The sequence below is a fragment of the Gymnoscopelus microlampas genome (genome assembly GCF_963454915.1).
Source record: "Gymnoscopelus microlampas genome assembly, chromosome: 2".
Lineage (NCBI taxonomy): Eukaryota > Metazoa > Chordata > Actinopteri > Myctophiformes > Myctophidae > Gymnoscopelus > Gymnoscopelus microlampas.
The window spans coordinates 38,898,482-38,924,439 of record NC_139939.1 but is presented as its reverse complement, the minus strand read 5'-3'; the positions used below and the strand labels follow the sequence as shown (position 1 = coordinate 38,924,439).

At 43.5% G+C, this 25,958-nt stretch overlaps 1 protein-coding gene across 6 annotated transcripts in view; it reads right to left on the bottom strand.

The window, feature by feature from the left end:
* lrba (LPS-responsive vesicle trafficking, beach and anchor containing) overlaps positions 1-25,958 on the bottom strand; it is a 294,320-nt gene that overhangs the window by 39,738 nt on the left and 228,624 nt on the right. For all 6 annotated transcript variants that reach the window (XM_084068296.1, XM_084068297.1, XM_084068299.1 and 3 more), the window contains exon 47: positions 2,060-2,227. In XM_084068296.1, coding sequence (XP_083924422.1) covers positions 2,060-2,227 — 168 coding nt within the window. The remainder of the gene's footprint in view (positions 1-2,059; positions 2,228-25,958) is intronic.

The window sequence follows — 25,958 nt, the reverse complement described above, 5'->3', positions numbered from 1 at the left end:
GGTCACTGTGCACACTGAAGAGCGGCCCTCCTTCATGCATGCACGGTCTGTGTGCTTATTACAGCCAGTGAGCCAGGGAGATGGGGTAGGTGGTGCTATTATAATGCACCTCAAATCACATGCAGCGCACCCTGATGGCACCCCCCTGTGCCGAGAGAGGATTTATCAATCGCATGGCTGTCGGAGCGGCTCAGAGGAAATAGGGGAGTGTCAGAGATCCAATTTGGTGCTCTCTGTGTGTGTGTGTGTGTGTGTGTGTGTGTGTGTGTGTGTGTGTGTGTGTGTGTGTGTGTGTGTGTGTGTGTGTGTGTGTGTGTGTGTGTGTGTGTGTGTGTGTGTGTGTATGTGTGTTAAGTGGGAGACTGGGGTAATGGTCCTGGGGTGTGGAAATGACCACTGCACCTTAGTAATGAATCTGCATGTGCGTGTGGTTGTTTGAGAGTGTGTGTGTTTGCGTGTGTGTGTGTGTGTGTGTGTGTGTGTGTGTGTGTGCGTACGGCACTCCCATGCATGCGTGTATGTGCACGTCGTAGCTAAAGGCCAAAGCACATCTGGATGGGAATTAGGGTGAATGAGGTGATAAATCAAGGCTCTGCCCTGGGTGCCCGCAATGCTCTACTCACTGAGCATGAAGGGCAGAGAAACAGCCCAACTCATCCCCACCTTAATGCTAGCAGGAACACACACACACACACACACACACACACACACATTATAGTATACACATTGAATATTTTAAAGCAGGAAAAAAAAGTTACGAGACAAATGCATACAGCAACCTACTGTACACACACATGCAAAAAAGCACTATGAACTGTAGTGAAGGAACGTTTCTGATTCAACGCATGTGCGCCCACACACCTCCGCGCAAAGCCCTGTGACTGTGGTGTAAATACGATTTACAAATAAGGAGGGAGACTGTTACTTTTGGCACCTCCAGATAGTTATTGTACGCATAGGAGAATGGCTGCTGGGAGTATCATTCCGTCTATAGATTGGGGTCAACAGCCACTCTGGCTAGCTGCCCCTTTACCACACTCTGGGGGAGATGTCAGCCAGCACTTAGCCTGTAGCAAGCTAGTTGTATTTTTATTTTCTTCATTTTAGCAGAGTGTTATGTGTTGTTGCTTTAGGGTGGGCATAGCCGTGCGTGTGCGTGTGTGTGTGTGTGTGTGTGTGTGTGTGTGTGTGTGTGTGTGTGTGTGTGTGTGTGTGTGTGTGTGAGTGTAACAGTTTAAAGTGAATGGGATGAATAATACATGAAAGCAGCGCAGGAGGAGGTTTTAAGGCGTTAAAATGGAGCACTTGGCGTAGTAGTGCATTCTGAGGTATCACAGACAGGAGGGAGAAAGGCTTTGCTCAGCAGTTGCCGCTGCCAGTGCCGACAGACTGTTAGATTAGCTCTCATCTACCACACCACTACTGTCCAATGTAACACACGGCTAATGGCATCGATAATCTCCCCTAAAGCGTTGAGGTAATAAACGGATATGCCTCGGTAATGTATCCAGATTAAGAATGCTAAAGCTAAAGGATGCTTAAGGGATGTTCCTCTTAAACATCATGAGTGAACCAGGAACTTGAATCAGCAATCGCGCAGTGAGGCAATTAAGGTGTTAGCATGTATGTATAGGGTATACAGTGTGTATTGGGGCTGCATGATAATGGATGGATGGATGGATGTTGTTATTATATATATAAAATTATTTATACTGTATATCCCTAAACATTCAGGAAATTTAAAAATGTTGCCTTCTTTTTAATTTTCATAGATACATGACTTTAAAAAAAGACTGCATTGGTGAGAAATGCTTGAGATACTATTTGGTTAGACTAAATAAAATGACAATCTGCCGGTCAGGGATAAAGCACGGCTCTACATTGCTTTTAGAGAGCTGTCAGCCTGGGTAAAGGAAACATTTCATTGCACGCCCTTGTAAATCACAAAGATAGATGCAGATTGTGATTTTTATATATCTTTCAATTAATTGTGCAGTCCTGTGTGTGCGTGTGCGTGTGTGTGTGTGTGTGTGTGTGTGTGTGTGTGTGCCCTCCTGACCTCTCGTAGCATGGGGTCGCTGATGGAGCTGAGGTTGACCGTTCCTTCATATGTCAGATAGTAGAAGACATTGAGGGATCTGGCGGCTTCAACTCCCTGCTGCTTGTATCCGAAGATCAGGTCAATCCACTGGTGGAGCTGGCATGACACAAACTCACTCTCCAGAGCCTAGGGAGACGACAGAGGACAGAGGGTTAGAAGTTTAATTTGGTTCAGCGCATATAGCAGTAATTTGGCTTGTTTAAAGGCTTTACAGTTAATGGAACTTAACAGAACCATCAGAACAGAGTGGTATCTGAGTTGAAAACAGCTCCCCTCAATCGCTCATCATGACCATCTGAGCAACCATCAGCTGGGTGAAGCTGGAACTGAATTTCACCTACGGTATTAATAAAGGCCTACCTTATAAGATGAGGCCTATAGGAAGTAAATGGCTCAATATAGTGCAAAACAAATAACCACCTCAACCTACAAAGTTGTCACACATTACAGGCAAAAAATGGTACATCCTAAAACTGGTGAAGAACATTTTAAATGCTGTTCTCTAATCATGCTCTTACAAAGAAAATAGTGTTTTTGCATCCCGTCATCAAACCACACTTATCTCTAATCACTTGCACTCAAAGATGAATTCCTCAGCAAAAAAAAACACACAATTTTCTTCTCATTACTCCCACAACAACAGACTACGCCTCGCGACTTCTACAATTAACCAAACGTACGCAAACCCTGCAGCCGATCATTTGAAAACATCAAGACATTATAGAAGCTCTTGTAGCTCATTAGGGAACCATTCCAGGCTTCCCACTCTGTTCTTTTCTCTCCTTATGGTGGGTGGACTGGAGCAGCATGTTGCCATACTGTTGTTGAGGACGTCTGAGCATCACCATAACACTGAGATACAAGCTGTTTTCTCTCCTCATTAGCCGGCAAAGGAGGGAAAAAAACATTTATGGTTTCCTCGTAAAAACAGGCAATTGTGTTAATTTGTGTAAAGCTGTCGGCGAACAAAAGAGCTCCTCTAAACACGTCCAAATTAGAATGAGACGGCCCTTGATTGTCATTGCTGCCTTGTGTCACATTAATTTGTGACAAAACATTAGCCCGTGCTGCACTTAAATGGCAATTTATATCATTTAGAATTTTTACGGCCACGGCCGGCGCATCGCTCACTTAAATGTGACTTTGTTGACAGGTCATTCTGCATCTAATTCGCTTCCCCACTCGCTTAATTACAACTTTCAATCAAGGCGGAAGGCTCTGGAAAGGAGGCAGTTTGGACTTTGTCAGCGACAAGGTTAGCATCATGTTTGCACTGACAGCGTGGGACTGCTCCTGTGAGGCCAGGCGTTGGGTCTTTTGAAACGTCAAAAAGACACATTTAAGATTTAGTTTTCATATCCACAGATATAAAACGCATCCATAAATGTGACTAAATGATATAGTGGAGTCCTCTGTACCAACCCTATCTCCCAGAGACATGCAAGACAGATAAACATCTCTTGGTGTTTTTCTCAGACTCAGTGTTGACTGATGGTTGGAGGAGTGGCAGAGTCTTTGATGGTAGAACTGGCAAAGTTCCTGCATAATGATTCAATGATCAGAGCCCTGAAAAATATCACTGAAAAATTCTCTGGTATTTCTGCTTCCCAGAGAAAACTCTGTGGCAACAGAAGCAACGAAAGGTCTCAGGAGTTCAAAGTGGAGAAATGGGAGAGCGTTTTTTATCACAATGTTCACATACACAGTAAAATACTGACAGTTGCTTTAACACTCAGTTTCACTGTGTAGTACGCAGGATATTTGTCATAGATGGAGAACTTACTAGTTGACTTGTTACAAATATTGCTCTTAAACAAACGAACAAGCACACACATCCACTCTAAACTGCCCCGGGTTAAGGACAGAAGTCAAACTATAAGAAGAATTTTGTCTGCACACTGGATCATGCTCCAAAAGCTAAAAAAAACAAACGCATATGGCTCTTCTAATGGAAAATGTCCCCATTTAAAGCCCAGTCCATACCAAACATTTGCAACGCGACAAAACCGTTTGCAGAATATTGCAGACACTGTCATAGCGGTCTGAATTTCCCCGTTGTGTCGCAAGTGATTCAACTTGTCCAATCGCAAACAAAAAGTTGCAACGCATTTCTGATCACAAACACGTTGCTTACACTATTCTGCCATTACTTGTGCTCTTTCACACACAACACACACATTTTAAGGTCTTTCTTTGAGTCACACACAGTCTAGCGTGAGTCTTTTTTCTTTTCTTTTCTTTTTTAAACAGCAGGCACACACCTGCCGAGAGGAAGAAAGAAAAATAGAGCGAGCGAATGTGAGAAAGGAAAGGAGAGTGTATATATAGCCCATTTCATATTTTTATACAAGAGTAGGCTAGGCTGGCCTGGACCGCTGGTATAGCGGGACATGGGGACAGCATGTCGCGGGTTCAAGTCCCGATCCCGACGACCTATGCTGCATGTCCCTCCCCATTTCCTGTCAGCCTACTGTCCTGTCAATAAAGGCATAAAAGCCCCCCCCCACAAAAAAAATATGGAAGCTATGGAAACGGTAAACTATCTCTGATCCTCGCCTTGATGTGTCAGTGTGTGTCCCCGTCTGTCACTGTCCAAGTTAGGGACGACCTAGTCTGGGCGGCATTGCGTCGGAGCTTGGTCAGCAGGGGCACGGCCACTGCGCTGTGATTCAAATCAACAGCCAATGAAGAAAAGGGGGCGGGATCCACATGCAGTGGGTGTTGCATCTAAGTAGGATCGACGGGAAGCAATTTCCCCTTGAGAAATTGCCCCCGCCATTGTTGTGTACTGCTGTTTGCCTCTCGTCGGACTTTTTAGACGAGTTGCACAGCTCTAGACCGGTAAGAGGCGTGTCCGCTCAGATTCTGAGCGTTAGTTACATCCCGCCCACAAATACAGGGGTTTTGGCCCAGAAGTTCCTCGCCAGAGCTGGCGAAAACTTCTGGGAACTCAGATTAGGGACGACCCCATCCGTTTCCCCATCCCCATCACTTATTGCTGTGAAAACCGCTATCGGTTGCAACTTGGGCCTGGATGTGGACTGTCCAATTGCAAACCACAGTTTTAGGATTCTGTTGCAAGTGGTTGCAAGTTGCAGGTTGTCGCGTTGCAAATCATTGGTCTGGACTGGGCTTTAGAGTGAAATTTGGAGATTTAGAGAGATTTGTCTACTGTACCCTCCCTCAGGGTGCGCCACTTGACAAGGTTCTCTGTAAAAGGAGGTGAACTAAGGAATAATGGGGAGTAAAAAGCACACTATCCATTAAGATAAAACAGAAAGTCTCAGGAGCCACAGGGAGCTCAGACTCCATGTCTGTCAGTCTGTCTGCCTGTCCCCAACAATGTCAGCACACTTATAGTGTGTCACTATATGAAAGGATCCATGTCAGCAGGCAGAACTTTTTATTAATACTACAGAAAAATGCCTCTTTACTCAAAGTCAGTTTAATACGCAGGTGACTGGGGACCTGGCCATGTGTGTGTCTGTGCATGTATTTGTAAGTGTGTACAGTATGTATACCACTGCATTTGTGTGTGTGCGTGCGTGTGAGAGAGAGAGAGAGAGAGAGAGAGAGAGAGAGAGAGAGAGAGAGAGAGAGAGAGAGAGAGAGAGAGAGAGAGAGAGAGAGAGAGAGAGAGAGAGAGAGAGAGAGCATGTGCATGTGCTCAGTTCATTATGTGCTAGGACTGACCTCTGACGGGCCTTGCTCTGCTGTTTCTAAAACTAATGCTGGGTCTGATGGGCATTTAATGTGCTCTGCAATCTCCTGTCAGTCAGACACGCCAAACAAAGAGCAGGCCCCCCTCCAGAGACACGCCTTTATGCTAATCACCAGCATCTACCATTTGTTTGGGGAGGGCAAAAGAGGGAAGGGATTGATGCGTGTGTGCATGTGTGCGTGTGTGTGTGCGTGTGCGTGTGTGGGCGTGCATGCATGCATACGTACATGTGCGTGCCAAGTTTGAATTAATGACTGGACATCTCGTAATTTGCCTTTAACAAGACCCTGAAGTAATAGTTAAGCATTGTGTGTGCGTGTGAGTACCGTATGTGCTTATGAGTATTTGCATGCATGTACATTTAAAGTCTTGCTTCCATGTACTGTGTGCATCTTGCATGTCTGTGTTTGCTTTGTTTGTCATTATCTGTCTACAGAAAGAGGCCCAGTAGTAATCACTGATCAGTGTGTTTATGTGTGTGTGTGTGTGTGTGTGTGTGTGTGTGTGTGTGTGTGTGGTGGGTATTGTGTGCATAAGCGAGCTATTACAGTACATTCTCTTACAGTACGTGTACATCTAGTGTCCCGCTAATACAAGTGGTTGAATCGCAGTGCATGTCAGATCTTTGTATTTGTTTGGTCTATCATTATCTGTCTGCAGAAAGTGGCCCATGTAGTCATGGTTGAGTAGAACTCCAACCTCAATGGACTCTACCCAGTGATTCAGACAGTGTTTGGCTGCGCCTGAGGGGCTGTGCTGTAAACTGGCTTGATGGAGTCTCTTCAAAGCATTTTCATTCTGCACTTAAAAGCAGAGAAAACCCAGAGTGGATTCCGTAGTACACAGTCAAATCCGGAGTGTCCATTTAACTCTATACCATAAATCGACCCTTACGGGTCCACATTTACACTCTCAGCGTGAAATGAACACTCTGGAGTTTACTGTGCCCCGAGCCCCCCCCCCCCCCCCCCCACCCCATAGACTCAGCTGCTCAGCAGTCAGACTCAGACTGGAGGGGGAAAGAGGGTCTAAATTACAGTTAAACGAGAGCTTTGCCTTTTGTTTGTTTGGGGAAAAATAAACAAAAGATGATTGCGTGCACGGTCCATTGTTAAGTAGCTTACAGTAATCGTATTCTAATCGTATTCTATTGGCCAATAGGATCACATTGCCTTTATTATAACCCCAAAACTGCTGTGGTTGTTGTTGACATTTTTTGTTAGATTAAAAGCACGTTTATTGAAATATTCACAATGTACTTGACCAACACAGTTACATATTATCGCTGTCGGGTGGAAACCTTGGATGTCCAAAACTGTTATTTGTCAGGAAGTGGATAAAAGAACCTGTGTGCATCGATATTTTCACTACTGTTGCGCAACACTCGAGGACGAAATTTATAAAAAGAAACAAAAAGTTGAAATATGGAGATACAAGGTTTCTTGTACAGCAAAGATATACACTGCATGTGGGAGCATACCTATACAGCAAAATAATACTTAATTACAGTATATGGTGGTAAGTTAAGGTGACCATTTTTTCAAACCCCCAAACCAGTACACTTAAATTAACCTCATGTTCATGCACGAGCACAGTATGTGCACGTATAAAAGCTTTTTTTTTTTTTTGCACTCACACACAGTGATGGCACTGTTCAACACCATGGATGGTGGTTAGGTTAGACGTTTATCATGTTTTGTCCCACTCATTACAATGTAAGCGCTGAGAACAAGTATATACTAATATTATTTGCTTATTAATCTTATATTAATTGTGGTGAGAACTGGGATAATTCAGTAGTGAATGCCGAAATTTGGGACATTTTAGTGTTTTACAGTTATTATTTGTCGAGACAGCTTGAAACCCGGGACAATCCCGGAGAAAGCAGCATGTCTGGTCACCGTATGCTAAGTATATGTCCATAGTACTACAGAACACAGGCATATGTACCGGCTAACCTCAAACTGGAGCAGATGTGCTGGTGTCTCCCAAATGCAGCTCCACATTGTCTGCACAGTGCAGCAGAAGGTTGGAGCAGATAGTGGATTCCTGAGGTGGGATGAGCTGCCACTTCTGAAGAAACCCAGTCGCGGGGTTATTGATGGGCCAATTAGCAGCTAGCGTGTGTGTCATCCACCAACCATGGGGGACGCCGGGATAATTAATGAATAATTTAGCGTGCCTTTATGTAAATGCTCGGCAGGGGGTGGAAGTCGGTGGAATCCCTGCACGTCTATTGTTGTAGCTTTGACAAAGTGCAGTTGTGAAAAATAGGGGGTCCCTTTTGTTGTTGTTGCTGTTGTGCTGTGCTGTTGAATTTTGTAAAGCGACAGTAATACCGCATGGCATTACCAGTCAGGTAAGCTAGCGTTTAATTTTTCCAAAATGCAATGTATGTTTTAGTGTGTGAAATTCATTCATAATTATGTTAAATTTAGATTACATTTTTTTTAAAGAAATAAACCTTTTCAAACATGACAACATGCATAAGTAAACATTTTAAACGGTCTATTTCCCCGTAGTGTTTACTTATGAATAGCTCACAGAAAATAAACGTGGGTTAAAGCTCTTCCTTGAAACCATTAAAATGCTGAAAAACTATTTTGCAAAGTCTGTATAATATAATAATACTTGTCCTTCCAAGTAAAACACATTTGGTCCAATCTTAAGTCTTAAACCTTAAGATTACTTAACTTTCATGCCAAGAATCATTTGGTATGATACTAATTTGATTACAATGGTGGGTGTGTCCATTTCAAATGAAACTTCTCAAACACCATAATGAGATTGAAAACTATTTTTTCCCCATCAAAGCCATCAGGCATGTTCAATTGTGTATGAATGATTTCTGTCCTTGCATTTCTTGTGCAGGAAAACGCTGTTGGGAGTAATTTGCTTTCATGCTTATTGAGCTGGCCTGGCAGTTTTCTGTGGTTTGTGGATTCCAATGAAAATACATCATAATGAACCTGCCTTCTCTGCCCTGTTGAGTCTCGGGTTACCCTGCCTACAGATGTTACGGGAAAAAGAAAAAGCTATAGGCGAAGAGCGAACGCAAACACCCCAAATATCCTCTGGTATGTTTTACATTGCAGTCAGTTTGCAGAAGCCCTCATCCAGGGTGAGAGGGCAGATAATAGTCTTAATGCCTCGATCAAGGACACTTTAGCCACTTATTCTGGGCATGTCATAATAGGTGAATACTCAGCTAAATTGGCCCAACGTTCGCCAACAATAGCAGATCTACAAGCCTACAACATTTTGAGTTGCGCTTTTGTTTTTTTAGTTTTTTTAAGACATTATTTTCTGGCTTTTCTGCTTTAATTAATAGTATAGTGGAGATTGACAGGAAACAAGGATAGACAGTTGGGGAGTGACATGCAGCAAATCGTCTGGTCGGCCCGGTAATCAAACCGGTGACTCGTGGTATGTGCCCTAACCACCGGGTTTGCTGGGCGTCCCAAGATCGGCTATATTTGGCAATCAGATTTGGTATAAAGGGAAAAAACGTGGACCAAGTATAGACCCCCGTGGGACCCCTCAATGAAGTATATAGGATTTAAGTGGTTAAAAAGACAGATGGGGACTGAACTTGGGAAAGCTGTGAAATCTTGCAGTGCTAGGACACTTGGTTGGAGTCATGTTGTACCAGCCTATGATTCTCACAGGTAAAACGTGTTATTGTATACCATTTCCATTGCATTAGTCAGCAACAATAGCACTGCACACTTCACTTAAAATCTCCTGAATTCCAAATGTACTTACAATGCTGTTATAATTCAAAACACAATTATGATAGTACATCTGATACTTATGCAATGGGGAAATGTTCACAAAGTACTTACACAGTATATTTGTGCACTTACAAGTACATTGGGTTAAACCAGAGGTTTATACAGTACATCAGAATCGGACCATTGTCCATAGACCAAGTCACATTCCCCTTATTTTCCTCTTTTTCTTTGTCAATCTTGAACTACCTTGTATTATACGCAACCTAAATGTGTACTTCTATGGGTCTGCATTAAGCCTGGGAGTGACGTGCTTTGTGTGTGTGTGTGTGTGTGTGTGTGTGTGTGTGTGTGTGTGTGTGTGTGTGTGTGTGTGTGTGTGTGTATGTGCTCAATCTTGTGGTTTGTGGTCAACCTTTATGGTCTGGTTGAAGGTGGGATTTGACTGCGGCCTTAACGAGGTGCCACCGAGCGCTTTCCTTCTTACCTCACAGACCCTAAAAAACCTTTTTAAGGACTTATGGAGAGTTGTCTGTAAGGACGTTAAAATGTCACTTAACAAATCAATCCGCTCATTTGCATGCCAATTGTGTGTGTGTGTGTGTGTGTGTGTGTGTGTGTGTGTGTGTGTGTGTGTGTGTGTGTGTGTGTGTGTGTGTGTGTGTGTGTGTGTTTGTGTCACTAATGGTGTGGGTGTGTAATCCAACACATGTGGTGTCTATGGTATAGTGAGTGGCAGGCTGACTGTTACTTATTGATTAGGGCAGATTAGGGCGGACACTTGTCAGGTCTCTATGTGGGAACGAGCTTGTCACACAACAAACACGCCGGACATAATCTTGCACAGTATGCATGGACGCAATATCTGAATACCAAACTTAGGTCAAACTAACCACACGGAAAAGGCGTTATTGTACAATTAGGGGTTGTGCAATTAGGGATTTTTAATTTGTACATTTTCTGGATTATTTATACTGTAAATTATAATTTATAAAATTATAAGTTATAGAATTCATGTAAAGATTACCATATTATAATGAGATATTTGACCAGGTTTTACAAGTATGAGAGATGTTATTTTATTTATGTTAATTGGCTACAGGGGTACGCTGGTTCTCTGGTACTGGAGTTGTGAACGTGAGACAGTCACTGAAGAAGGCAAACATTTGGCTGTTTGTACATCATAATCACCATGTGAAAATAAATATAGAAAAATCGGAATTGTCCCGAGTGTGGTCCATGTTTATAGAGATTTGTGGAATTCCTTGGGACCCTGCACTAAGAAAAACTTGACCACAGAAGCAAGTATTTCAAATGAGCACATTGCTAAGCCAATTTGCGAAAAATTTACACCCAAAATTAGACCGATGATGTACTGTATGCACAATGAATTGTGCTACATGTCAACATAGCTTTGCTGTGGAATAATTCTTAACTGACACTCTGGGAATAAAAAAAGAAGCCAAACATTTTGGTTTTACAATTACAATTACAATTTAGGCATTTAGCATAAGCTCTTATCCAGAGTGACGTGCAAATGAGAAAGCAGAGTAAATGCCTTGAACCCTAGTTAGCACACAGCAGTGTAAATAGTCGCAAGAGTGCAAAGAGAACAATGCAGGGTTTCAAAGAAACTGTTTGAAATGTATAAATTGATTTGATGGTGGGATTGTGCAGCAGTTAATAATGCAATTTCAAAAGATTTTCTGTTCAATTACTTGTATGCCCATAATATACATTCAAATAAAGTTATAACTGAATAATAAACGCAGTCCGTAATATTATCTGGGTGCAGTTTGATTCAACTCCAGAAGCCCTCACTTCCTCTCCTTTCCTAGCTGCCCCCCCCCCCTTCCGTTCCCCTCATTCTCATTTTTACTCTCACCTCCATTCTGCTCTCTCTCTTTCTCTCCTGCTCACGTTTCTTTTTTCCCCAGGAATCCTACTCTCCTTTCATCTGGGGTTGCCTTACCCGGCATATGACAAGCGCCCTGATTAAAGGGCCTATTAGCTGGCTGCACACGAGGAGCGGGTTGTCAACTCCAGGCAGGCGAGGGAAGCCTGCCGCCCGGCCCCGGAGAGCTGGGGCCCCCAGCGTGGAAGACTTTTTTGGGGGGAAAGGGAAAAGAAATCCAGGGGAGGGGTGACGTAAGGAACGAGAGCCTCAGAGCAGCCGTGGAGCTAACAAACCATTTCCTTTATTCTCATATTCACACAGAGGGGTTGACTCTCTGTGTGTGTGTGTGTGTGTGTGTGTGTGTGTGTGTGTGTGTGTGTGTGTGTGTGTGTGTGTGTGTGTGTGTGTGTGTGTGTGTGTGTGTGTGTGTGTGTGTGTGTGAGCCCCCTCTCTCCTCCCTCCTCCTCTACCAATCAGATAGGTCAGAGCTGTGAGAGTTCTGTCTACGGGTCAACGGAGGCACTCGCTGGCTAAGTGGAACCTGAAACTTTAACCCCAACTCACTCGCTCGTCCAACTTCCAACTCTCTCTCACTCTCTCGACTTCCACATCTCCCTGCCCGACTACCCCACCACTCTTCACCCCCCCCCCGGCACACATTTTTCTTTAACTCCACCAATACTCTCTCTCGCTCTCTGTCGCTGATTCTGCTACCTTTGTCTGTCTGTCTGCATCTTTCACTCTTTCTAGCTCTCTCTCTGTGTCTCACTCTCTCGTTCTCTTCAAGTCCCCCTCTCCCTCTCTCTCTCTCTCTCACGCCCACTTTAAAAGAGAGCCTATGCTGTATTGGGCGTGACAAGGAGCAGAATGAGCTGTGATTGGGAAAATATTTGCCCCAAAACAAACATGTCATGGTGCATTTGACCCTCATTCTGGGAATAGGCATACCATACTGTAGGCTAGAGAGAACAGTTCATACTGTAGGCTGTAGAGAACAGTCATACTATAGGCTAAAAAGAACAGTCACACCATAGGCTAAAGACAACAGTCATACTGTAGGCCATAGAGAACAGTCAGCTCTAAACAGGAACAATAAAATATTCACATCACTTTCGTCGTGCAACGCTAAGTTGACACTTGTCGTGAAAAGCACAAATTGACCATAAGCCTCCCCCAATAGCTGGTAAAGTGGTTCCTCGTGTGCCTATATCTTCATCTCATTCCTTAATTGCATTTCTTTTAATTGCATATTATTTTATTAAAATTAATTATTATATATATTGTACTTTTCTTTCTCATCACAACCAGTATTATTGTTCTTGTGTTGTGTTGCTGTTAACTTGCCACACTAGCATTTCACAGCTTGTACCTGTATGAGTAGTGACAAAGAAAACCCTCTTCATACTTGATTATTGATTATAATGCTGGAACAGAACCAAACATAAAAAGCAGAGCGGGAAAGCACAGTGCAAACACAATCACGATCGATTTCTTCTGGTGGATTTTCTGAGTTGGGATTTAACTCGGTTCAGTTACTTCAAGTACAGAGTAAGGGGGTCAAAACTAATGGTTCTGACTCAACCAAATCGGATTGCAAGAATACTATGGGCTGTCTGTGTGTGTGTGTATGTTTACTACAGTATTTATGATGTGCAAATGCATAGAACATGGTATACACAAGCTCAAACAAATAATCTTAAAACCTAAATCTACAGTAATGTTGTGTTTGGTGTGTAGCCTACAATTGAAAAGATTTGAACCTGCAAAAGAACCAAAGTGAACATTGGGGAGGGGCGGGGTCTAAAATAAGACAAGAAAAGCTTTCATTCATCAACCTTATACTACACTCCTAACGATGGTGGACACTGCTACATCCACCCATCTATCCATCAACACCAACACACACACACACACACACACACACACACACACACACACACACACACACACACACTGCACTATTAGCAACATTGCCAATCGGATCAAATGGATAAAAGCTAAGTCAACATTGGTGCTGATTGTGTGTGTGTGAGTGTGTGTGTGTGTGTGTGTGTGTGTGTGTGTGTGTGTGTGTGTGTGTGTGTGTGTGTGTGTGTGTGTGTGTGTGTGTGTGTGTGTGTGTGTGTGTGTGTGTGTGTGTGTGTGTGTGTGTGTGTGTCTCTCTCTCTATCTGTCAGTATGCATAATGTCTATATCTGCTATACCTGCATGCCTCTGCATCTGGGTGTATCAATGTGTGTGTGCACTATCAATGTTAGGGGGGATGTTTGGATAGCTGGCGAGAGTGAATGATCCACTCAGATGATTGTGGAGTCATGTGGAGTGAGTGGAGGAGTTATTAAGCTGGTATGAAGGTGTGGAGAGGAGATGATTAGGATGGATGACTACACCCATCAGCCTGAGAGTACTGGGCCCTATTGGACAGGCTAATGGGGGGACTGAATGTGAAGCTGTGTGTGTGTGTGTGTGTGTGTGTGTGTGTGTGTGTGTGTGTGTGTGTGTGTGTGTGTGTGTGTGTGTGTGTGTGTGTGTGTGTGTGTGTGTGTGTGTGTGTGTGTGTGTGTATTCATCACAAGGAAACTTTATCTTACAGAAACGCTAAGGTTACCACAAGTAACTATAGTTCTAGTAGCACTGCTGTACTAGTCTACTGGTAATTAGTAGTAGTTATTTAACAAGTGCTAATTATGTACTGTATACAAAGTAATCTTTCTAGGTCCCAGTTAGTAGAATACAATATCATAGAATTCAATACATTACAATTCCATTCAAAACAACACAATGCAATGCGCTTATGTAGCATAAACAGGACGTAGCCGGTAAAAGGAGAGCACAAACAAGATGGTGAAAGCATAATAATGAGAGTGAGACAGGATGACGGCCCTACCAGAGACCATCATCCCTGCTGATGGAGATTTTAAACTGCTCGGCCTTGTCAAGTGCCAGGCCTTAGAAATATATACAGACAGACGCGGGCGTGTGTGTGTGTGTGTGTGTGTGTGTGTGTGTGTGTGTGTGTGTGTGTGTGTGTGTGTGGCACATTAATTCCTGTCTTCCATGCTTGAGTGGACACCTTGGCCCAGGACGGGGCGGAGGGCAAAGACGCCACCTGTCCCACAATCCTTTGAGAGAAGTGATAGAGGACAGAGCAGATGCTGCCAGAAAGACTTTGGGAGGAAAGATGAAAAGAATTGTTGCAGTGATGGCCAGGGTTGCAGCAGTAGTAGCACTAGTAATATTATTAGCAGTAATAGTAGTAATCTGTATAGTAGTAATACTCACTAAAGGAAAACTATCCGTCGCCTCTTGAGACTGTGAGATTACATTCAATGTCTATGTCAAGATCAACGATTGAAGGATTTTCTATATGATATGCAGATAAAGTACAGTATGATGATTGGCCAGTTTTGCTGACAGCCTCGACTCATGTCGTTTCTAAACCACAGATGTTCTAAGAGGGGGCCACCAGGTGTCCCAGGGGGTCACTTGGAAAGGAGAAGAAAAATCCTCTAAAAATATAATTTAAATTTAAATTCAATTCATAAAATGATTGTGTCTGTTTAAGCACCTTCAACCAGGTGTCCCTATTTTGGGCATGTCATAATTGTCAATCATTTTTAAAGCGATAATAGCTGATCTACAAGCTCACAACACACCGCACGTGCACCACTTTGCAATAGGTGGGGCTGCAGCCACAGGCTATGGCCATTTGGGGGTCCTTGGCATGGAAACCTTTTTTGAACTAAACAGATAAAGTGCTCTGTCTCTGCTGCTACCGTACTATTACAACGACCTACATGTGCACGTCAGGTCGTGTCCACCGTTTATCCAGAGCACACCAAGACACATTCCGTAGCTGATATGGTAATAAACTTGACTTTAAGAGCAAAAGAGTGTGAAATAAGGAGGAGGGAGAGAGAGGACACATAGAAGGGAGAGACAACATTAGAGAGTGAACATGTCAGCAGCAGTAAATCCCATTTCTCAGTCTTTCGTCAAACCTCTCCATGACATCACTGAAGAAGAAGAGGAGTAGGAGGAGAAGGGAGGAGGAGGTTGATGACGACAAGGAAGGGGAGCGGGAACAATGGGAAGAGAAGGAGAAGAAGAGCGGGGAGGGGGGGGCAGCTCGTAAAACACGGAGCGCTCGGTAAACATGTCTTCCCTGGCGCATGACGATCCTCTCCTCATACAGTGAGCGCTGGCTGACATTAGCCAGACACAGCCCCCCCTCCCCAGCAGAGAGCTACTTCCCATCACACAGCTAAGTCTTGGCTGGGACGGCTGCGGGACGCTGGGGAATAGATTAACGCTAAGCTAAATTGTGCTGTGTAAGGCGAGGCTAAGCTAGGCCAAGGCTAGCCTATCTCGGTCTCTCACCCACTCAGTCATTTGTGGGGGCTGGAAGGATCTCTTAGTGGTTAGCGACGGCTCACAACAGCGGTGTACCTCAGCTTGCACTTAAAATTCCTACAGTGGTTGGCCATTGTAACAGTCCCCCCTGCATCTATCTGACATTAATACGTATACAGCGACAACTACACTCTGAAAGACCTCCTTTATGAATGTATCCTGTATCTAGTGTTGTATTCAAAGACCCCCTTCATGCATTTATTCTACATCTACAGGTATTCTAAGTTACTGTATACAGTGATAATAACTATTAAAGTAGTCCTTCATAGTTTATTTAGTTAAAACCAAAATGCCATGGGTCTATGCATCTACTATTGTAGCTAGCAGACCATTCCCTGTAACTTCTGACAGCTCTAAAGAGATCAGAGGACACCCTGATTCTTCCAAACAATTCCTCGTAGGGATGAAGGTAATAGGGCAGAAGCGGTTCAACACATGAGCCATCTACAATGACGACTCCATCTGTACAGAACCTCCTGAGAAAATACGATTCAGGGTGATGGGGCGGGGGGCGCGGGGGACTTTATGGGAAAAATAACCATTCGAAAAGCATTATGGTCGTTCCAGCCGGTGCCTGATCAGGGAGCACAGTGGGGATGAGAGGCGAATGTAAACAAGTGTGAACTGTGACCTCATGTAGCTGGTGGTCTGAGCCAGGGAGCTCTGACATCACTGTGTGACGGGTGGGAAAAATGTGGGACCGAAATGGACCAACCATCTCTTTGTCTTCCCTCCATGTCTGTCGCTCTCCCTCATGCCTAACATCAACGCTTCAAACTAAATTCATAAGATTCACGTGCACATGTGCATGTTCGGGGGGGAGTGTAAAGGGGGGGGGGGGGGTAAAGTATCTTCAAAGTGTCATTCTTTTGAAGTGTCTTTCAAATATCGACGTGATACACCAACTTTAGTCAATGACCTAAATACCCACACACACACACACTTGATCGCAAACTGCTAGGATAATGGCCTTGTCCGACATGTTGACACACTTGATGTAAGTGTGAGGAGCTGTCAGCATATGGAGCTGACAAACTTCAGGGTAACAAGGCGTTCACAGGGGGGTTGAGTGGGTAGAGGGGTACATGAGGCGGTCGAGGTGGGAAAGGTGACTCGGCTCACACCAAAATGACATTTGTCTGTTAGCATGCGGTGGCCATGTAAATGTTGAGGTCGATGTCGAGGTGGGGGGGACGCCGCCGCCTCGGGAGTTGCCATGACAACAGCTTTCAGGTCAGGCTATGTGAGACATGTGTGAGACAGGCTATGTGTCAGGCAGTCAGCAGTGGTGGAAGAAGAACTGATTATTTTAGTAGTGCATAAGTAGAAGAAGCAATGCCACAATATAAAAATGTTACTCAGTACAAAAGTATTTGCATCAAAATATACTTAAAGTACCAAAGTAGTCGATGAAAATATCAGATCGCGTTGTGAGCTTTGCATAAAACATTAATTGGTTAATGTACAGTATGTTTTGTACTAATCTGAAAAGTAACTTGTAATAAAAGTTTTCAAATAATTGTAGTGGAGTAAAACGTACAATATTTGCCTCTGAAATAATAATAATAATAATAATAAACTTTATTTGTATAGCACCTTTCATGACATGAAATGCAGCGCAAAGTGCTTTACAGAGCAAGAATACAGTTACAGTTACAACCAATTTTAACAATAAAGCAAACAAAAAATAAAATGAAATAAAAGCAAAAGCATAAAACATTAAAATAGGCAATACAGTGAGGAGTTAAAAATCAACCAAAGAGTCAGCTAAAAGCAAGAGTGAAGAAATAGGTCTTGAGCTGTGCTTTAAAGCTATCGACAGAGGCTGCCTGTTTTAGGTGTAATGGGAGTTTATTCCACACTGTTGGTCCGTAAAAGCAGAATGCTGCTTCACCGTATTTTTTATATGTCATTTTAGGCACCTCGAGTAGGTCAGCACTTGAAGACCTGAGGGTCCGGTTTGGAACATGTCTCTCTAGGCAGTCATAGAGGTAGGAAGGTGCCAGACCATTTAGAGCTTTATAAACTATTAAAAGAATTTTAAAATCAATCCTAAAAACAACCGGGAGCCAGTGTAGTGAAGCTAGAACTGGAGTGATATGTTCTCTCATTCTAGTTTTAGTTAAAATTCTGGCTGCCGCATTTTGAACAAGTTGTAATCTGTCAGTTGTTTTCTTAGGCAGGCCAGAGTAGAGTGCATTGCAGTAATCAAGCCGAGAGAAAACAAAAGCGTGGATCAGCGTTTTTGCGTCGTCTAACGACAGATAGTCTCTAATTCGCGCAATATTTCTAAGATGAAAGAAAGCAATCTTGGTGACATGATTAATGTGTGCATTAAAATTCAATTCAGAATCGATAATAACCCCCAGGTTCTTTACTGTGGTGTTACTTTCTACAGCCAGGTTACCAAGTCTACTTATTATTGATTCTCTCTGCTCACTGGAGCCAATTATGAGTATTTCTGTTTTATCCTCATTTAGCTTAAGAAAGTTCTCACTCATGCAGCATTTTATACTGGACAGACAGGTCAACAATGGGTCTAGAGCGCAGGGGTCGTCTGGAGCTACCGAAAGATACAGCTGGGTATCATCAGCATAGAAATGGAAGTTCACTCCGTGATCGGCGATGAGTTCTCCCAGTGGTAGTATATACAGGGAGAACAATAAGGGACCCAGAATTGAGCCCTGTGGAATACCAGAACAGATGTCATGTTTGTCTGAGTCAAAATTAGCTAGGCTGACAAAATAGCTTCTGCCTGTTATGTAAGAGTAAAACCAAATGTAGTGGAGTAGATGTATAGAGTATAAAAACATGGGAATACTCAAGTAAAGTAAATGTACAGAACTGGAGTAAATGCACTTAGTTACTTTCAACCACTGGCAGTCAGGGACAACAGGTAATGTTTTGTCATGTTTATGTATTGATCTAAAAAGGGCAAGTAAACTAAATCATCACTAAGACCTGGAAGTAAAATCCAACGATCAGCATCACACGACTTCATGGATGCGATGCCACAGACAACAAGGTATTGTTATGGACGGCTCATCGTTAATCAAGATTGCTTTGCCAGGCTAATAACAGTATAGGTTCCAAATAAATGGCATGTTTTGCAGGCTGTACTTTTGAACTGTCACTCAACTGACTGCACCACAGTTCCACATGAGCCTTGTCTCTCTCTCTCTGTCTGGCTCTGTGAGAGCCAGTTTAGCTGACATGCCTGTCACTACTTGGAATGGGCAGGCTCTTTAAAAAGGTGTGTGTGTGTGTGTGTGTGTGTGTGTGTGTGTGTGTGTGTGTGTGTGTGTGTGTGTGCGTGTGCGTGTGCGTGTGCGCGCGTGCGTGCGTGCGTGCGTGTGTGTGTGTGCGCGTGTGTGCGCACGTGCGTCTGTCAGCACTCCCAACAGGCCAGGTTAGTGAGAGGAACAAAACATTTGAAGTACAACTGACGCGAGACGTGATGTGAGACACAGGCTCCTTGCGGTTGAAAGGGCTTCCAACATTTGTCTGAATAAGGGAAGGTAATATATCTTAGAAGAGATGTAACGTTGAAGGTGATCAGATATGTTTCAAATATAACTACGGTACATTATATTCCTTATTTTTCTTTAAAAACTAAACTCTAGGTTTCAATATTATCTTAAAAATCACACCCTGTGTGAAGGAAGCGGTGCCTTTGGGGCGGGCCTTAACTCATTTCAATGCGTCCCTATTGGTGGTCTGAGTCCACTTACCAAATTTGTACTTGGGAGCATGCTGCAAACTGGAATGATGGCTGTTTAAAGCCCAGCCAATGGGCAGACAGAGGGGGCGGGGCTTAAGTAATGACAGTTAGTCCCTATTGCTGCCTTTAGTCCATGTACAAAATTTGTACTCCATAGCATGCTGCGAACTTGAGTTATGGCTGTTTGAAGGCCAGCCAATGGGAAGACAGAGGGGGCGGGGCTTCAGCAATTCATGCTGGTCCCTATAGACAGGTTTCCTGTTAGTAAACATGAGAGGATATGACCGCGCAGAGCCGGGGGTAGCCTATAGAGGGCGCCATTACCCGCAGCAGCTCTGGTCAAATGTCCATTCATAAAATAAATGATCTTCACCGGGTTTAATGAAAGTAGATTAAATTATGCAGTTTGTAATACCTTGTTTACTCAATAAAAATGATTTGTCGGAAGTTGGATCTGTTTGTATATAATAGCAGCATTATGCCTATTATGCCTATAATAGCAGAATTATGGCTATCTAACTCCCGAACATAACAACAGAGTGAACGGCGCAACAATTCGTTTTCCCCGAGCATGCGCAGATTGCGCATTCTGCTCTGTGATGACGTCGCGCGGAAATCCGTCTATTGGTGGTCTAAGTCCACATACCAAATGTGGACTTGGTGGCATGCTGCAAATTGGAGTTATAGCTGTTTAAAATCCCGTGCTCATCCCGTGCTCATCCCGTGCTCATACGGGCGCGGGGGGTCCCTGGACCCCTCTTTGATAACTTCATCAATTCATGCTCGTGCCTATTGGTGGTCTAAGTCCACATACCAAATGTGGACTTGGTGGCATGCTGCAAACTGGAGTTATAGCTGTTTAAAATCCCGTGCTCATCCCGTGCTCATACGGGCGCGGGGGGTCCCTGGACCCCTCTTTGATAACTTCATCAATTCATGCGCGTGCCTATTGGTGGTCTAAGTCCACATACCAAATGTGGATTTGGTGGCATGCTGCAAACTGGAGTTATAGCTGTTTAAAATCCTGTGCTCATCCCGTGCTCATACGGGCGCTGGGGGTCCCTGGACCCCTTTTTGATAACGTCATCAATTCATGCTCGTCCCTATTGGTGGTCTAAGTCCACATACCAAATTTGGACTTGGTGGCATGCTGCAAACTGAAGTTATAGCTGTTTGCTTCTTTGCCGTGCTCATCCCGTGCTGAAACCGCCGGACGGACGGACGGACATACAAAAGTCAAAAGTCAAGTGTAGAGCGGTTGGCACCGCTAAAAACACAATACACTTTGGGTACTATTACACATGCTGACACATAGACCAACAAATGCACGCAAGCGCACACGCAAGCATGCACACACACACACACACACACGCACACACACACACACACACACACGTACACGTACACGTACACACACACGTACACGTACACGTACACGTACACGTACACGTACACGTACACGTACACGTACACGTACACGTACACGTACACGTACACGTACACACAAACAGACCCACTCACAAACACATAGCTGATCACCTGCTATCCCTGTAATGGTTAGCAGACGGAGAGGTGGAGAAGTGAGATGCAGTCATATGTGGTGGAATGCTGGGGAGCCTGACGGAGCCCAGAGATGTCTAGTTATCTGCTGCAAGGAAGGATCAACTTCTTAACCTCTCCTCCAACCTCCTGCTAAAAACAACAAGCAGGCCCTGATCTCTGTGGCACGCCGCAGCAAGACCCCTCTGTGTGCATGTCACAGTGTGTGCTTGAGTGTGACGTGTGTATGTGTGTGCTTGAGAATCATGTGTGTGCGTGCGTGTGTGCGTGTGAGTTAGTGCGAGCGTGCGTGGTGTAATATGTGCATAAACGTGCCTGTGTATGTACTGTATGAATATGCTTGGTGTGATTATGTGGTTGGTGTGTGTGTGTGTGTGTGTGTGTGTGTGTGTGTGTGTGTGTGTGTGTGTGTGTGTGTGTGTGTGTGTGTGTGTGTGTGTGTGTGTGTTACCTTATGGTACAGAACTGCTTTGTGTCCAAGAGGCCTGTTTCAAATCCCTCTAATCCTTCTCTATATCCTTAACCCATGTATTCAACATGGTGCTTACCAATCCTCAGTCAGAGGTCAACTCAAACAAAACAAGACAAACACAGACACACATACCTCCACACGCATACACAGATGAAACACAGAACTGCCGACACAAACAAGACATGTGCACACATACACACACGGATACACACTGGTTTGTCTTTATCATTTATATTTTTTCATAGAATATCTTCTTCCTATACCTTATGGGAAGACCGGCCGGCCGGCGGACCTCTGACGCTCATGTCATAACCATCTGCCATAACAATGTAAGGAGTTCCCAGTGCAGCTACGACCAAGTATGTGCACTCAATGTATTGTGTTGTCATGGCATCAGGCACTAACAAATCAGTCAGCTCCATAAATGGGCACAAAAGGGGGCAGGCCCATGTATGGGCATATGCTGATGACATCAACATTATCCATATATGGGCATCTCCATATATGGGCATAAAATGGACAAGGATTGACAGATAGAGATCTCCATATATGGGAATATTGGTTGGATTTGCGGTGGGACGTTGGTATGAGGGCCGTGTAGCGTCCTGAACCTCTAGTATATTTACAGTATATGCCCTGGATGAGGCAGTTATAAAAGGACCATGGGGGTGATAAGTTTGCACTGACTGGTCAGCTGCCATATTTTCCCTAGGGTTTATACGGCAACTGATGAATAGCACAGTTGAAGTTCCACTGTGGGCCGATGGCACCTCAAGTGACCTCAGAATATATAGAACATAATGTCACTGTCGGTCAGAAACCTTGTAAGAGCCTGTGTTCCAATGGATTCAATGCAGTTATTATATATTCTCAAGCTCTTGTTAATACTTTTAAATATTCATAAAATCCATAGACAGATATAACCACTTTCCGGTAACTTCCAAAACTTTTCAGAAATAGTGAAAACTGCAGATCTACAAGCTCACAACACGCCGCTTGGACATGCGTTGTAAGCTTGTAGATCGGCTATTTTCGCTACTTCTGTGTGACACAAAAATGTAGATCAAAGTTTCTGCCTGACAGCGACGATAAGAACGAAACTCGGCTGACAAACATGGTTGCTTCCATAGAAATAAATGGAACATGTCCATTCACAGCCTGTCAAACACCAATGAGGAAGTAATCACTCCATAATAGGGGTGTAACGATACAGTAACTGCATTGATGCATCGATTTTAATTTCAACAATCGAAGTATATCGATATGTAAACAGCAACATATCGTATGACTTTGTATCGTATCATATCGTTTTGCAATGCAAATAATGAGTATCGAATCATTTTGCAATGGAAATAATCGATTGTATCGATACTAAGTACTTGTGCGTTGTATTTAGAAGAAAAAATAAAAAGAGGGGTTTAATTACTTTTTTATTATTACTTTTATTCCATATAGCTACACTTGGTCTATAGATAAATGTGTGTATTCTTTGTGTTCATGTCAAGAATCACTGTGTTTACTTATTTATATCCATAATAATAAATGTTTCCCTTAAAAAACCTGCACTATCCACAAGTTTAATTTCTTTGCTAAATAGTTACTGTATAGATTTTAAATCATTGAATCGTATCGTATCGCAATGAATGAACCAATATCGTCCATGTATCGTATCGTCAACCGAATCACTGTGTTTACTTATTTATATCCATAATAATAAATGTTTCCCTTAAAAAACCTGCACTATCCACAAGTTTAATTTCTTTGCTAAATAGTTACTGTATCGATTTTAAATCATTGAATCGTATCGTATCGCAATGAATGAACCAATATCGTCCATGTATCGTATCGTCAACCGTGTCTCGTGATGTGTATTGTATCACTGTTAAAATGCATCGTTTCACCCCTACTCCATAAGGACCTCCATGGGAGTTAAGGTATCAATAGCAATGCATGTCATTGGGTGCCCAAGCAAAGTAGGTGGCTGTGTGTGAATTCTCGGCTCAGGAGACACTGAAGTGTATCTGTGCAAAAAGGAACCAAAACAAATAGTGGAAAACAGTGACCTTCAGCAGTTCACACAATGGCTCCGTACCAACAAAAGTGAGGCACACCGCCAACACCTTCGGTATTCTGAGCCAACTCTCCCCCCACACTGTTGGAAACTCCCATTGGGACCATACCATTTAGTTCACCGGGGCAGCTCCTTATTGACAGTAATGCTAATCTATCAACTTAAAAGAGTTTATCAAAAGCTATTTGTTCTTGTTGTCTTTGTGAATAAATTAGGTTATATAGGTATGTAATGAACAACACCCAGCATTTGTCCTTGCCCTATTTTATCCAACCTCTGACAGGCAGCAGCAGCCCTCGCCTAGCAGCTACTAAGTCTGACACACCTTCCCTCAGTTGGATATGCTCAGACAATGGCAAAGGTATGGGTGATAATCTAGTCAGGTTTATTTATAGAGCACATTTCATATGACAGGCTCCATGTGAGGACACAATGTGTGTCAAAAGTAGGCAAAGATCAAACATGACAAAACATAAAATAGAAGGTATTATATCATAACAAATGCAATAAGATAAAAAACATGAAATAAGAAGATATTACAATGAAACAGCAGTATATAAAAAAACATGATGACTGAAGACACCATGATTTAGGACATATATTCATTTAATAAACAAACAACTACCAGACAACCGTCATTCAGTATCTCTCAATATATGCAATACTAATTGAATGACACCAAATCTTTTATGTTATTGGTACCCACTCCTTGGGGTGTTTTTTGTCACTGTCTTGCACATACACGTACGTGAAATGTGTCCTCTGCATTTACCCATCCTAAAATCCCATCCTAAAAGCATTGATGGGCAGCCATTGTGCGGCGCTCAGGGCAAAAATTGGGCAAGGTTTCAGCCCCTTCGACTTCTATCATACAATACATATTTCAACGAGTATACGTAGTGAAAACAGTGTGCACAGGATATTTGGCACTGATCGGTCCAGTGGTTTGCAAGATTAGCTCCAGACAGACAGACAGACAGACAGACAGACAGGGACCTTCTTATAGATGGCTCTGCCTCCTATAGAGCCACGCCCTGCAAATATTTAAAAATGTTCTAAATTGTCATGATTTGTTTTTACAAAGGTCATACTTTCATTTTAGATAAGATTTAAGAAAAATTATCTTTCACTTGTGATCCCAAACAGTTTCATCTTTTGGGCCGCCCTTTTCCCTCCCTCTCTCTCTCTCCCTCTCTGAACAACAAAAATAAGGCAGCAGCATTTTGAGCTGTGCCACAATCCTTTACTATGAGGGCCTTTTAATGGGCTTCCCAGATTGAGCTCTAATTAACTGTTAATCATCCAGGGCTCATAACCAGTGAGCAGACAGCAGGAGAGAATTTGTGTGTGTGCGCATGTGTGTGTGTGTGTGTGTGTGTGTGTGTGTGTGTGTGTGTGTGTGTGTGTGTGTGTGTGTGTGTGTGTGTGCGTGTGCGTGTGTGTGTGTGTGTGTGTGCGTGCGTGTGTGTGCGTACATGCATAGCTCTGTATTTGAGTGTATGTGAGACTGGCTGTGCACGTTCTCACTATGTGTTGTGAATGGGAAGGGGTGTGAATGTTGTGTGCCTATGACTATTTGTATGCCTGTGCGTGTGCATCTGAGCACTAGTGTGTCAGTTCATGTGTATGTATGGGCCTGCACGCACATACTTTGTGCTGTGTGTCTGTGAGTGTGTGTGCCCCTATGTGTGTCTGTACATGTATGCATGTGTGTCTGAGTGTGTCTATATACGTGCGTGTTCTCTCCTGCTGTCAGTGTTGCTGGGCCATTAGCAGCACACAGCTAAAGAGAAGCCAAACAGCCCATTAACTCCTTCACTCTCTCTCTCTCTCTCTCTCTGCAGTGCCCTGGTTGCCAGCTGACACCCTCTAATGCCAGCTATCTGTCACAAACAGAGACCCGTCCGCCCACGCATCCCTCTCTCTTCTCTTCCCTTCTTATCCTCCCTTTAATCCTCCGGTCTCCTTCGTCTCCTGCTTCCTCTCTCGATCTCTCTGTCTGTCTATGTGTTTGTCTGTCTGTCTCCGTCTTTCCGCCTTATCTGTGTGAAACTCTATCTCCATAGTGCATTTGGACTCCTCTCAAATCGTGATGTTATGTGGGGGAGACGATGCTATTACGAACTGAGATTCATACTGTTTAGACTACAGAAATGAACTCAAATCCACATGTAGCCCTGTGACCACCACTGTGTGTGTGAGTGTGTGTGTGTGTGTGTGTGTGTGTGTGTGTGTGTGTGTGTGTGTGTGTGTGTGTGTGTGTGTGTGTGT